Source organism: Octodon degus, unplaced genomic scaffold, assembly GCF_000260255.1.
Source record: "Octodon degus isolate 3935 unplaced genomic scaffold, OctDeg1.0 scaffold00059, whole genome shotgun sequence".
Taxonomy (NCBI): domain Eukaryota; kingdom Metazoa; phylum Chordata; class Mammalia; order Rodentia; family Octodontidae; genus Octodon; species Octodon degus.
In genome coordinates this window covers 5,656,801-5,670,831 of record NW_004524635.1, presented here as the reverse complement: position 1 = coordinate 5,670,831, position 14,031 = coordinate 5,656,801, and the positions used below count along the sequence as shown (strand labels likewise).

Sequence of the window (14,031 nt, the reverse complement as noted above, 5' to 3'; positions counted from 1 at the left end):
TAGCTGCTTGAACTGCGGCTACCTCTCCCTTGTGCTCTTGCTCTTTGCCACCTCCTTGAAAGGTTGTTTTCTGCTCTGTGCTGCTCTGCGTTGGACTCAGCTGAGTATGGACTGAATCCTCCAGTAGCTGTGAGCTAAATAAACCTTTCCTTCCTTCATTTTGAGTGTTGGGTATTTGTCCCAGCAACGAGAGAAAAGTAACTAAGACACATTCTAAATACTTTGTCAAAGCAAGATGCCAGGGGAGGGGAGAAAAAAAAAAGCAGGATGGATGCCAGATGTTTCTAGAAGTAACTGTCACAACAAGATTACTAATTTCTCTTATTTTGGATGATGAAGAAGTAGAAATGGAGCATAAATGAGGGGAGATGGAATGGTTAGCTAAGGAGAGGAGGCTTGAAGTTTTCAAGTCTTAGATCCCTGACATGGGAACACCAACTCATTGCAATATGTGTCTATGTATGTGGCAGGGGTGAAGCTATCATAGCCTATAGTCCTCAAAAAACCACCTAGTCTAACTTTGAAGTGTGAGTTCTTAGAAACTGAGAAGAGATATATGACCATGCACTATGGTGGGGGTCAGGGAACTATGGCCTGAGGTCCAAATCTGGCCAAGTGTTTATTTTTATAAATAAAGTTTTGTGCATCATAGCCATACCTATTTTTTAAACATATTATCCATGGCTCCTTTCACACTATAATGGTACAGTAGAGTTTTTATGGCGGAGGACATATGACCCTCACAACCTAAAAAATTTACCATGTGACTCTGAAGAAATGATTTGCTAACCCTGCTCTGCTGGAATATGGGGAGGCTCAGGTTGGGTCTGAAGCTGAGTCTTGAAGGAAAGAGGAATTTTTTTTTTTTTTAAACTAGGGAATGAGAAGCTAAAGGAACGTTATGAGATAAGCACTAAGATTAGACATGATGCTACCTCATTGCATGCAAAACTCATTATTACAAGTTACTGACAATATAAACAATAACCAAGCAGGAATACCATCAGCACCAGCTATGATTCTACACAGCGTGATTGTTTGCATACTGACTCCACTTATTCTCACAACAATACTATGGCGAGCAAGGCATTAGCTCTATTTTGTCAGATGAGAAGAGAAAGAGAGGAAACTTAAAATGCTGGATGAATTTGGATAAATTCATCTAGCTAGGAAGTGGACTAGGCAGGATTGAATTCCTAGTATTCTCACTCTAAAAACTGCATGCTTTTTTTTTCCTAATCTTTTATTTATTCTATTCATTCATTTGGTACAGGGGCCCGTGCTACACAGCTCAGACTCCTAGGGATCTTCCTGTCTCAGCCTCCCTACTGCTGGGATTACAGGCGTGTGCCACCATGCTCAGTTTTGGTGGCCCTCACAGCACACCAGGCTGGCACGGCATGTGGTACCAGGGATTGAACCCTAGTCCTTGTGTTTGCCAGGTAGACACTTAGACCGCCACTCTATATGCTTTGAAGGCAATAAATAAATAAATAAATAAATAAGAAAAGAAAAGAAAAGAAAGAAAGAAATTGTATGGACTATGATTAAGGCCAAAAATTGTGTATAAATTTTGGTTATGAAAGAAAAGAAAGTTTCTTAAAATACATTATTTTATATCATCTTATGATTTTATTTTATTTTTAGATAGGGTCTTGCTATGCAGTTTGGGCTGGCCTTGTGCTCACTTTTGTAGCCTCTGGCTGGTCTCAAACTCCCAGAGATCCTCTTGTCTCAACCTCCCAAATGCTGGGATTATAGGTGTGTACCACCACACCTAGTTCCAGGGCCACATGGTGAGTGGTGGGCGCTGGCATCTGGGCTGAGAGGGCATGCCCAGTGATCTGGGGCTGAGACCCCGCAGTATGCAGAGCCGAGGATTGACCTTGGGTTCCTTGTGCTTGCCAGGTAGGTGCTTGTGCCTCTGTGCTATCTCCCCAGCTCCCATCTTATGATTTTACATTCAATATTGTTTTATGATTTTATCTTACAAAACCTTCTTGGCTAAGCACACCACATATTCCCTTTAATGTACTCTCTGTGTTCAGCAGAGAGTAGCCTTCAGTGACCTGGAAATCCCCTACACGGGACATCCCGAGGGTGCGTCTAGTGGTTACGTTGCCCTGGTGATGTTGTGTCAATACCGCAGCCACTGACCAGCCCCAGAGGTGAACTGCAATCCACTCATTAGATTCTGGTCATCATCTTATGTCTGTTGCAGTGGCTCAGACTGCCATCTGGTTCCTTGCAAGATGCAAGCTCCCTTTCCCAAATAATGTTCAGTGAGTCAAACCTGGCAATGACAGGCAGAAGCTGCTGTAGACATTACTTCTTAAAGTTATGCTCTAGGTTCTGTTTGGGAATCCTACTTTGGGGCAGAGGCTGTTAGCGTAGGGTACTGACTGTGGATCTCAAGGCAAAGGTTGAGCTAGCATTTGTAGACAACCAGGCACCATCGTGGATTTACTGGTACCAAAAAATGATATCATAGGGGCTGGGGAGATAGCTCAGCAGTATAAGCATCTGCCTGGAAAGTACAAGGTCCCCGGTTCAATCCTCACCACCAAAAATAAATAAATAAATAAATAAATAAATAAAATGATATTATATATGTGGTGTATTGTAAACATTGAATTAAACACAAGCAGAATTCCTAAAAATAAGTTTCTTTTCAATCCATTACCTACTACCACAAAGGAGAGACTATAATTTTTTAGTATCAACTTGTTTTGTTGTTTTGTTTTGTTTTGTTTTGTTTTGTTTTGTTTTGTTTTGTTTTGCGGTACTGGGGATTGAATGTAGTACCCTATGCTTGCCAGGCAAGTGCTTATTCTACTGAGCTATCTCCCCAGACCCCTCTAGTATCAACTTTTTATAGATTGACAGTGCATGAACAGATGCATATTTTCTCAAAATGATTTTGGCTATTTACATCAAAAGGCTTAAAAAATGTACAAAGCCATTGACTTATAAAGTCCAATTCAACTAGTTTATCCCTAGCAATATACTTAAAGGCTATACACTAAAGTGTTACTTGTAAAACAATTTGGAAATAACCTAATTGCATAACAATAGAGATTTTCTATTTTATATGCATTAAAATCTTCATTATACTGATAATTTAAAAAATTTAATTGCTTTTTTTAAAAGCTGTCTTACTTTTTCTGTACCTTTTACATTATATCTGTGCCTCTCCCATGGTTTTCAGTCCTGTGTGCTTTTTTTCCCTATTTTCCCAGCAAGTCAAGATGTGGGCCAAGTTTTTGGCCACTACCAGGAGGAAAAGCAACCCCTGTGTCCAGAGGCCCACCCACAACACACCGATGATTGAATTCAGCATCTGGCTGGAGAACTCATCTGACCTAGCTGGTCTGTCATTCTGTTTAAAAGACGCACCATCCTATGGCTCTGAACACTTTCAACCAAGTTTATCCAAGTTTGTGCTGGGATGAGTCTTGTTTTTGTTGGGGTTTTTCCTAAAAAGAGTCAGAATCCCAAGTGAAAACAAGAGGTCAGAGAATGAGCTGACAGCGAGAGGATTAGAACAGTTTGTACTGTACAGACAGTGAAATAACTTAATATCCAGGTCCCAGAATCTGCCACTAAAAAAGGGTGCTAGATAATTTCTCTCCCAAAGGCATCATAGGATCGGGGAAGCAGGGCTACAACACATTTTATCCAGATTTCTGCACATGAGATTATTTGAAAACTTTTAGAAATAAAAGAGTATCTTTTCAGTAAGCTTTCAAATGAACGTCAGACGATGATTTATGTATGTGTTACAACAAAAATAGACAAAATGAACTAGGACTCCATTGACGCCTTCCCAAATTTCAGGAGCAATTTAAGTAGATTCAGCTAATAGTTGTCTATAACAAAATAATTAGATCCATGAATATTTTACTTTTTAGCCAATGTCAACTGGTTTCCTACATGGCTCTCCCAATTACCACGTTAGAAGCTACTGGAGGAAAGGGAATTGCTTTAAAATCACTCACACCCCAGAAGAGGAGCAATGTTCTTGTCTTCAATAAATTTCTCCAAACTAGCCTTACCTTATACCCACATCAGTAAGCATCCATGGCATGGGGAGTGGCCAATAGAGGGAGAGTCCCTTCCCACTTGAGTTACAGGAGATGTGCACAGTGGTCGATAAAATGCAAAAATGACCCATATTGTCCTCCCCCTAATGACTTTCCTAGATAATGTGAGCTCTTCCCATTAAAAGTGTTTCTTCCTAGATTAACTTTAAGACTTGCTTTGGCCAATAAAAGGAAGCAGAAGTCCAAGTGGATAGCATCAAAAATATTGAATACTTAGAAATGAACCTAACCAGGGGCCAGTAAGATAGCTCAGGGGATTAAAGCACCTGCTCAGGCAAACTTAGACAAGTACAGGGACCACATGCTGTGCCAGCCCCGCCCCCAGGGTGGGCTGAACTAGCCAGAGTGGGGGATGGGGGGAGGGTAGTGGTGCTTGCCTTTGATCCCAGCGCTGGGGAGGCTGAAAGCAGGAGGATCACCACAAGTCCGAGCTGTGTAGTGAAACCCTGCAACAACCAAAGACATTAAAAAAAAAAAAAAGAAAAGAAAAAGAAAAACTAAGGAAGCAAAAGACCTCTACAAAGAAATCTACAGTACTCTGAAAAAGGAGATCAAAGAGAACATCAGAAAATGGAAAGAGATTTCCTGATTAATGAAGTCCCAATAAAAATGTCAATAGCATTCCTCACTAGACTAGAGAAAACAATTTTAAAATTCATATCAAAGCAGAAGGGACTCGGAGTAGCACGAGCAACCCTGTGCAAAAAGAACAAAACAGAAAGTATCATAATGTTGGATTTCAAACTGTATTCTAAAGCTACAGCAATAAAAACAGCATGTTACTGGCATAAAAACAGACACAGGGATCAATGAAACAATAAAAGATTCAGAAACAAGCCCAGGTACATTTAGCTCTCTGATCTTTGACAAAAGGGTCAAAAATATACATGAAAGAGGGACGCTGGGCTCCCGCAAATGATATAGAGAAAACTGGCTAGCTACATGCAGAAGACTGAATCTACACACATCTACCTCACCACATGCTAAACCAAAGTCAAAATAAAGCAAATATCTAAATGTTAAAACAGAAACAATCTACTAAAAGATACAATAGATAAAGCTTCTGAAGACACAGGTATAGGCAACAGCCTTCTGAACAGAAACTGAAATGCACAAGAACATTAAATTAAAAAAACTTCTGCACTGCAAAGGAACAACTAACAAAATTAAGAAACAACCTATAAAATGGGAAGAACAATTGACAGGGTCTGAGTTCAAGCCCTAGTTCCACCAAAAAAAAAAAAAAAAAACCCAAAACAAACAAACAAAACCTGGGCCAGAAAATGCAGAGGGGAGCTGAGGCTCCGAGCCAACTGTGAGCTCTTGCAGAAGCTGGGGTGTCTGGCAAGCACACAGCAAACCAAAGACACACGGTGGAGCACAGGTAGGACCCGACAAACTGCACAGACTAGCCTGGTCAAAACTGAAGTCCCAGGGAACCCAACCTTAAAGAAAGGATTGCTTGTTAGGCCATCCAACAGTGCCCATTCCACACATATAGGACGTGCAAGTTCTGCTGAGTCAAACACAAACACGTCGTGGAGCACCTGTACGATATTCCAACTCATTCAAAATTACAAGCCGATTCTCATGTACAAACAGCACAGCTGAACAGCCACCCAGAGAGAATTTAAAAGAAGTTATTTATCTAGGGAAGGGCTAGCTCAAAACATCCGTAGTTCCTCTGAGATTTTTTTTTTTTTTTTGGATTTTAATTTCTGTGAAACAGGGTCTCACTGTGTACTTAAGTATGACCCTGAACTCACTATGTAGCCCTGGCTGGCCTTGAATTCATAGCAATCCACCCCACCGCCTCTGACTCCCAAGTGCTTGGATTACAGGCATGTACCACCATGTTGGGCTCCTCTGAGAAATTTTTAATGGATGAGTTGAATTTGCCTATAAATCATTCTTTGTTCTCTGTCTCCTTCTCTGTCTCTCTGTTTCTTCTCTCTCTTTGTCTGTATCTCTGTCTCTTTATCTCTGTCTCTCTCGTCTCTTTGTCTCTGTCTGTCTGTGTGTGTCTCTCTCTCAAAACACACACACACACACACACACACACACACACACACAAAGCTCTTTCACTCAATTGTGCCCATTGACTTGATAACAATTACGTAGCTTAATTCAAAACAACCATATTCACTCTGGCATATCTTCAGGCTCCCGTACTTGGCAGGCAAAAACTTTAAATCCAACTTCCCTGAATTTATGATGCACATGCACTAGCAAGTCCCTAGAGGCTGAAAATCAAACTGTAATTCAAAGGCCACCAGGCCAAGGAAGCAGGCAGGAGATAAATCCCAATTTGAACCATAGATTGTCTGTTAGTTGATCCAGTGTACTGTCAGTCATATTTAAAAATAAAATAAAACTACATAGACACCAGATGGCATGTTCTAAAGAGAAACACGAGGATGTTTTTCAGGACTCCTTCAAAAGGTCCTCATTATCTAAAAAGAACTTGATGTGGGGATATTTCAAGGGTTCAGGAATTGTCAGCCTCCATCCGTAGTCACTTGCACGCCCTTCTGAACATTAAAGTAAAATGATGAGCTGGGAAGTTGGCTAAGTGGCTTAAGCACCTGCCTTGCAAGCACAAGGTCCTGAGCTCGATCTTCAGTAGCAAAAAATTTTAGAAATAAAGTAAAATGACACAAGCAAGCAGTACACCCGTCAAGCACAACCGCGTGCACCACACTGGCTGGTGGTGACACGGCAGAGGTCAAAGCTGCCGCTTAGGGAGGTGGCTAGGCAACCCTACAAGCACCTGGACCATGAACCGTTGAGGCAGGTACTCACCTTACACCCCTCGCAGGCGCTGACCCCATAGTGGTATCCTGATGATTTATCCTGGCAGACGAAGCAGGGCTTGTACACGCGTGGGGGAGGCAGTGGGGACGGGGGGCTTGGGACGAGCTCCTCCGAGCTGGTGCTCTGCGTTTCAATCGCTGCAACAGACATGGGACAGGGGAAGAAAGTGCATTTTAGTTCCTTTTTATTTATCAGTAAATTCATATGCCTCTGCTCCAAGTTCAGCAGGAACACTAGCTGGGATACGTCCATAAAAATAATTGTCACCACAGACACAGCGGTGACAATATTGACATCCACACGGCACGGCATGGCTTACAAAGCCATCTCATGCGTCTCCCTAATCTGAAGTTCACCACAGTGCAGCGAGGGTGATGGCTTTTATCACCAATTTACCCGCAAGAGAAAATGGAACTCAGAGGGCACTGACTTGTCCTGGAAAGTTGATCTGCGTATGAGTTGTTTTATATTTGTCAGCCCGCACTCTGCATTTCACAAGGCCAGTAGACCTACCTGCACCACTGCTAAGTGTGATCCAGTCTCGCTACAGCAGCTGACTAGTAAATATTTGCCAAAATGACTCAGGAGCTTTTGTTCCTTTTCCTCCCTTATTTCAAGCACTAAGTGCCCCTCTACGTAGTTAAGTGGCAAAATTAGAAATCAAATAGCTCTCTTATACTCATTTGCTTTCTTTAAAGAGTAATTAATTCATCCTTTGGAACAGAATCAACTGCAATTATAGTATTTTCATAATTCAGGAGAATCTTGGACTGAATTCATTAGTACAGCGCAATGGGTCCTAGTAGATAAATCTGTGATGATCTTTACTGTGAGATCCAAGGTTTCGTGACAAAGACATCAACCTGGAGTGCATATTTCTTGCAGCAAGCACAAGTCTTGACTCTAGATATCAAGCCCCACCCCACCTCCTTTTCTTTTTTTTGGTTTAACCGGGGCTTGAACTCAGGCCCTTGCTCTTGCCAGGGAAGTGCTTATTCCACTGAGCCATCTCCCCGGCCCCTTGACTCTAGATATCATGGCACAGCGGTGCCAAGTTTCCTATGCGAGGTTTGACTTCTAATGCTACTGAGGCTTACCAACCAGACAATGGAGTCGTGAAGTCAAAAAGCCTCCCTCACACTGAGCAAATCAGCTCCCCTGAAAGGGAAGGGGGGATGATGACATTAACAAGAAAACTACTTGCTAAAATTACAAAGCGGGGAGCTGGAGAGATGGCTCAGTGGTCTAAAGCACCTACTTAGAACAAGCTTGGCAAGGCATCAGGGACCGCGGTTCGATCCCCCAGCACCACATGCCAGCCAGCCCCGCCCCCTGGTGGGCTGAGCTGGCCACACACACACACACACACACACACACACATAAATAAAATTAAAAAAATAAATAAATAAAATAAAATTACAAAGCGGTATCATTGGTCTTTGTGACGATCCCGAACACACAGAGAGTCACCCACAATCCTTTCATTCAGAGAAAGGCACATTGTCATATCTAGACACAACCTGCTAGATTTTTTTTTCCAGTTGTTTGTTTACTAAGGTGGAATTATACTGAGGTCAGGATGCTGTCCAGTTACAGTGCCATGGATTTATGTCCTTATCAATACGTATTCTTCCTGTAGGCTGGGGAGATAGCTCAGCAGCGTAAGTCCCTGCTTGGCAAGCCAAAGGCTGTGAGTTTGATCCCTGGTACCAAAAATAAAATAAAATTAAGTACTCTTCCTGCAAAACATTCCACTGGGATGAACATTTGGGCAGCCAACCTTAACACATCCCCATCTATTTCCTTAGGATAAATACTAAGAAGTGGAATTAGGAATTGAAAAGCAATGTCATTTCAAAGATGTTTTGTTAGTTTTTAGTTCGTCTTGATAAACAAGCTTCTAGAAAGGCTGCCAACTCACACTCCTCTCTGCCCTATGTGCCTCCCAGGTCTTGTGAATTGGTTTGATTTGTGTAGGTCAACAGCTCTCACTGTGCCACGCTGTCACCACCATGCTCAGCCCTGTATATATCCTAGGGGGAGGTGCGCATGCGTGCACATGTGCATGTGGAGAGGAGTATTTTAATGTTCTGTTTGCTTGTATAGAACAGCTAATCTGGCTTGTCTAGGAAAGTTGTAAATAGAATTCGGTTAGGCCTGGATTCAGCTGTCAGAGCTATGCCCTGAATTTCAAAAGTGGGTGGTAATTTCCATAAATATGCCACTTCAAATATAGGCGCTGAAAAAAGTCCAGCATTTCATCCTCCCAAAGAAAGGAAACAGAATTGTAGGCAATTTAATACTCAAGAAGTTTGGAGTAAAACAAACAAAGAGGCAGAAGCCTATGGGATGTCAAAAATCCCAGAATATTTTCCAAAAGTTGCCCAAAGTTTTTTTCCCCCCTGTGGATAAGGGTCATTTGCAATGAATGAATCCAGAAGGCAGGTGTCATGAATAAAAATATTCTATTGTAAGCAGAGGCTGAGGCAGGAGGATCATAAAAATTGAAGGCCAGTCTGGGCTACATAGGGAGTTCAAGGCCAACCTGTACTACAGAGAGACAGACAGACAGTCAGACAGACAGACAGACAGACAGACACACACACACACACACACACACACGCATACACACACACACAGGTCCTATGGTGAGTTTACCAGTAAAGCTATGGATTTCTTTATTTTTTATTTTTTGGCAGAACCAGGGATTGAACTCAGGCCCTTGTGCTTCCCCGGGAAGCGCTTACTCCACTAAGCCATCTCCCCCGCTGGATTTCTTTAAGTCAGTCCAAGTCAGACTGTTAAATTAGACTGCCCTTGTGCTTGTTCATTGCTTGCACCATGACTATAACATGCCATGGCTTATGCCATGGAAATTCTTATGGAAAATGAATGTTTTTTTCTCTTATTCTTGACAATTTGGTTGAGTGGAGAATCAACCAACAATAAGAACATAATATGGCAGTTTCCAAAGGTGGCTGCACATTAGAGCCACCTGCAGAACATTTTCAGGCCTACCGCTCACGTTGCGTCACAGACCTCTTTTGCTACAATGTCTGAGACTGAGAGTCAGGAACTCTGCTAAAAAAAACTTCCCAGGTCAAGCCAAACTAAAGCAGCTTGTCAACCACTGATATAAGGACAGAGGGAAGAAGAGGCCTTCAGGTCAAGAGAAATCAAGACTTGAAGAGGAAGTGTTAGGGCTGTGCTCTGAAGAATGACTTGATTCTTTCTATTGTTTTTTTGTAATTTGAATCCATCCCACAGTGCTGTAAGAGAATGTAGCATACGCAGAAAGAAACAAACAAAAAATACACAGGACAAGAAATAGTGATGTACAGCGTAATTTTCCCATTGGTGGTAAAGAATTAAATATTTGGCCTTGTATACTTAGGTTATCACCCTACCACTTGGTAGTAGACAGACATTTATAAGGTTGAGATTTACCATGTTGGAGCCAAAAAAATAAAGGAGGGAGGGAGGGAGATGGGGAGAGATGAGAGAGAGAGAGAGAGAGAGAGAGAGAGAGAGAGAGAGAGACAGAGAGACAGAGAGACAGAGAGACAGAGAGACAGAGAGACAGAGTTCAACAGTGCAGTCAGATCACCACGGCAGGCCACATAGGCAACCATGCCAAGACAAGTTCTAGAATTACAACCAGGCCATAAGCATTAAGATCAAAGATCTGTACTTCCACACAATCTCTTACCCCTTAGGTAATATTGCAAAAGCTTATTTCAGTCAAGTTTATTAGAGTGCCTCTTCCCTGCTATCCCCTCCTACCTCAATAAAAAGTGGGGGTGGGAAACAAGGTGGGGGCGGGGGGCACCCCGTGGCTTCCCTTTCATGGAGCATTTTTGTTATTTAAGGTAGATACCAGTGCTTGGCCATTGATCTGTTCGCTGTCATCCTTCTAAATCAATAATCTATTAGTCTCTTTAAATTAGAGTTAGATTCATCAAATGCCCTTGAGAGGCCTCAAACATTTTGTTCCCTAGTCCAGGCAAGCACAATCAGTCTACGGAATGATAAAATTTTTTTGCTAGCAAACTCTGCTGGTCCAGCAGACAATGTGTTCTGTATTAGGTCATTCAGCAATCTCAGGCAGGCCAAAAAAGCAGTTTTTAGACTTCCCAGGGGGAAAAGAGGCTTGTGCCATTCAATAAAACAACTGTACTCCAGTCATCCTGATGAGATTCAGTTTGGGGAAGCAGTCTTTAAGGAATAATTCGGACCTACTTTTTGCCTCCTGGTTTTTCTTTCTTTCTTTCTTTTTTTTTTTTTTTTTTTTTTAATGTATTTCCTTGCTTACTTACTGACTTAGTGAGTTCTGTTTAGTGGCTGCCCGATAACAAGCAGCAGCCTCCAGCGCAGCATCTAAACTGCTACCAGATGGGCTGTCCTGCTTTGTCAGGGAACAGCCAGGGCAAAGGGGCTTCTGTTCCTCTGCTGAGACGGCTTCGTGGCTCTGCCAATCCCTGTCCCCAGCAGCGTCAGCAGCATTGATGCTGAGAGGGCTTCTCCGCACGCAGGCCTGGGAGTCGGAGCCCAGAGGAAGCCCGGAAAGAAGCAATCTGCGCTGGCACAAGCTTCTAGCCCATGTCCTAAACCTCTCCACTCCCACAACTTTCAGATGACTGCCACCGAGGAAAACAGCTAGAATCACCTTCCTTGTAAAATTAGTCATGGGAATTGTGCCCTCTTAAATCGGTGCTCCTCAAAGTGCGGTACGACCAGCCTCAGACTTCTTATTAAGAGAGCTGGACGTTAGCTTTACATTAGTGATTTTCAGACTATCATGGTGAGAAGTCATTTTCTAGTTCTCCTCCCCTCTCACTGCCCTTTGCAGATTGATCAAATTCAAAAACGAAACTCTAGAAAAACAGAATGAGGTGAAATCAAAGATGCCCAGAGCTCAAGCCTCAACTTTGTTTTTTAGATTAGATTTAGCAACAAAACCATCAGATTGCTGTCAAAGTTTCCAAACACTTGCTCTCCATTTCTGCAGTTTTGCAGAATGGCAGCAGGCAGTTCAGGACCCAACACCCTTCATAGACCAACGCTGGAAAAGCACTGCTGTAAAAGGACTTCACGCTCAGAGGTTGTTTGCAGACAAAACAAAAACAAAACCCAATCAAATCTGCACAGATTAGGACCTTAGAAAAACAGAACACCAGCCTTCCTGGGGATGCAGCCTTGGTAAACTCTGTCACAACTCAGGTTTCCTTCCCAAAGAAAAGAAAAAGCTCACCAAATTCACATTGCCCTTAAGAGAACTTGGCACCTAGGAACACAGCTCACCTGCGAAAACACATATAAATGTAGTTGTTGTTGTAACACACCTGAGTGGCATGTCAATACAGCGACTGTTCCAACAATAGCTTCCTTCACAATTCCTTACATGCTTGGGATTTTTCTAAAGGTTAGATTAAGTAGTAGATTAGATTTTTAAGAGTTCAGTATACTATTTTTTTTTTTTTTTCTAAGAGCTAATTTATGGCCGGCTAACCCATGTTGACAGAATGTAGGATTTTATGTTGGGCCTGATTAGAGGCAGGCAGGGTGCATTAAGAAAGTCTGCCTTTTTACTACAACCTTCCATGATTAAGACAGTATTTTAATGCACTCTCCGGGCAGCTGAGCCTTAAAAGAAAAAGGAGTTGTAAAGCAAAAGGCATTTCCTGCATGGCCTCAGAGGAATTCTGAGCCCGGAGCTCTGGGGTCCCAGTGGGCGGGAGTTAAATTTAGCTAATTAATGGAGAATGGCAAAGTGTTGGGTTTGCTCAAAACCGTTCAGTTGGGCTTCATTTTTGTTGGCACCGCAGAGAGCAGAGCTGGATCTTCCCCACCCCCTTTCTTCGGTGGACTCGCTGCAGGATCGCGAAGCCCACAGCTCATATACATTAGGGAGAAAGTCAAAGGAAGCGCCAAAGTTCAACTAAAGTACAAGTAATTACAACCAGACCCTCCACCGCTACTTGTGTGCGCGCATGCGTGTGTGAGTGTGCGCCTAGACATTTTATTAAAATGTCATTGACGTGCTTCCAAACGTTCAGGGCTGGGGGGAGGAAGCAGCAAAGGCTCGCTCTTTTAATTTTTATGTCACCTCTTTGAAAGGGGTTCTGCTTTTAATCATCTTTCAGGGGAAGCGATTCCTCTCCATGCACGTGAGCTTTGGAAACCTGTGAACGCTTTCTTAAATCAGGGATCGGTCACGCAGGAAAGGCTGTGCCGTGTGCGCAACCGCCCTGCCTCTGTGGCTGGCTTTGTTATCCTTAAGCACCTCTAGGATTAGTCGCGGGCTTGGGGCAGGCAAGGAACGGAGAGAGCCAGGGGAAGAGAAGGAAAACATCACTGTGGGCTCTTGGCAGTCTTGGCTCAGTAACCTGCCCGTGACCCTGAAGAAGCGTGTGTTTGCCCGGGTCACCGCGATTCCTGGCCGAGGGCTGGAGCTGGGTTATGAGGATCCCTGCTACTCTGACCACACATGTAACAGGTGCTGAGCACAGGCAGGGGATGAAGGAGGGGCTGGGGAAGTCTTTGATTCTGGAGCCTTTAAAGACAGCTTTGCTTTTCAAAGTGTGGTCTTGGACCAAGACAGTCAGCATCTTCTGGGAAATTATCAAAACGCCGGATCCCATCCCCACCCCAGAAAAGTCAAATCGGAGCAGGCATTTGAACAAAATCCCCTGGTAATTCTCATACACGTTCCCGTTTGAGACAATGTGGCATGAAAATGCCTTTGCATTGTCCTAACCGCCTTGGAATCCCACACATTTTGCTGAGTCAATTTGGCGTGGGAACTCCTGCAGCTTCTCTTTGCTCAGGTCCCTGCTAAAAGCATACTCCACCTTGTGAAGTGCTTAATACATTAACATCTTCAGGCTGGGTGTGTTTATGCTCACCTAAACCAGAAGCCTCCTTCTCTCCCAGGGAGTCTTGGCATTGGTTTTGACTTGGCGATGTGTTCAAAGTTGCACAGGAAGAGCCTGAGCTAATAGCAACTACTATTTACTGAGCACTTACTATGTGTCACGGGTTCAGCTAAGTGCTTCTCCTCCAAACCAAGGGGAGGACAGGGAACAGCAACTCCCCCCTTTGGAGGAAGGAATTT

At 43.1% G+C, this 14,031-nt stretch overlaps 1 protein-coding gene across 1 annotated transcript in view; it reads right to left on the bottom strand.

Moving 5' to 3' along the window:
* Rarb (retinoic acid receptor beta) overlaps positions 1-14,031 on the bottom strand; it is a 183,455-nt gene that overhangs the window by 147,998 nt on the left and 21,426 nt on the right. Inside the window, exon 2 of the mRNA XM_004634191.3 lies at positions 6,906-7,054. Coding sequence (XP_004634248.1) covers positions 6,906-7,054 — 149 coding nt within the window. The remainder of the gene's footprint in view (positions 1-6,905; positions 7,055-14,031) is intronic.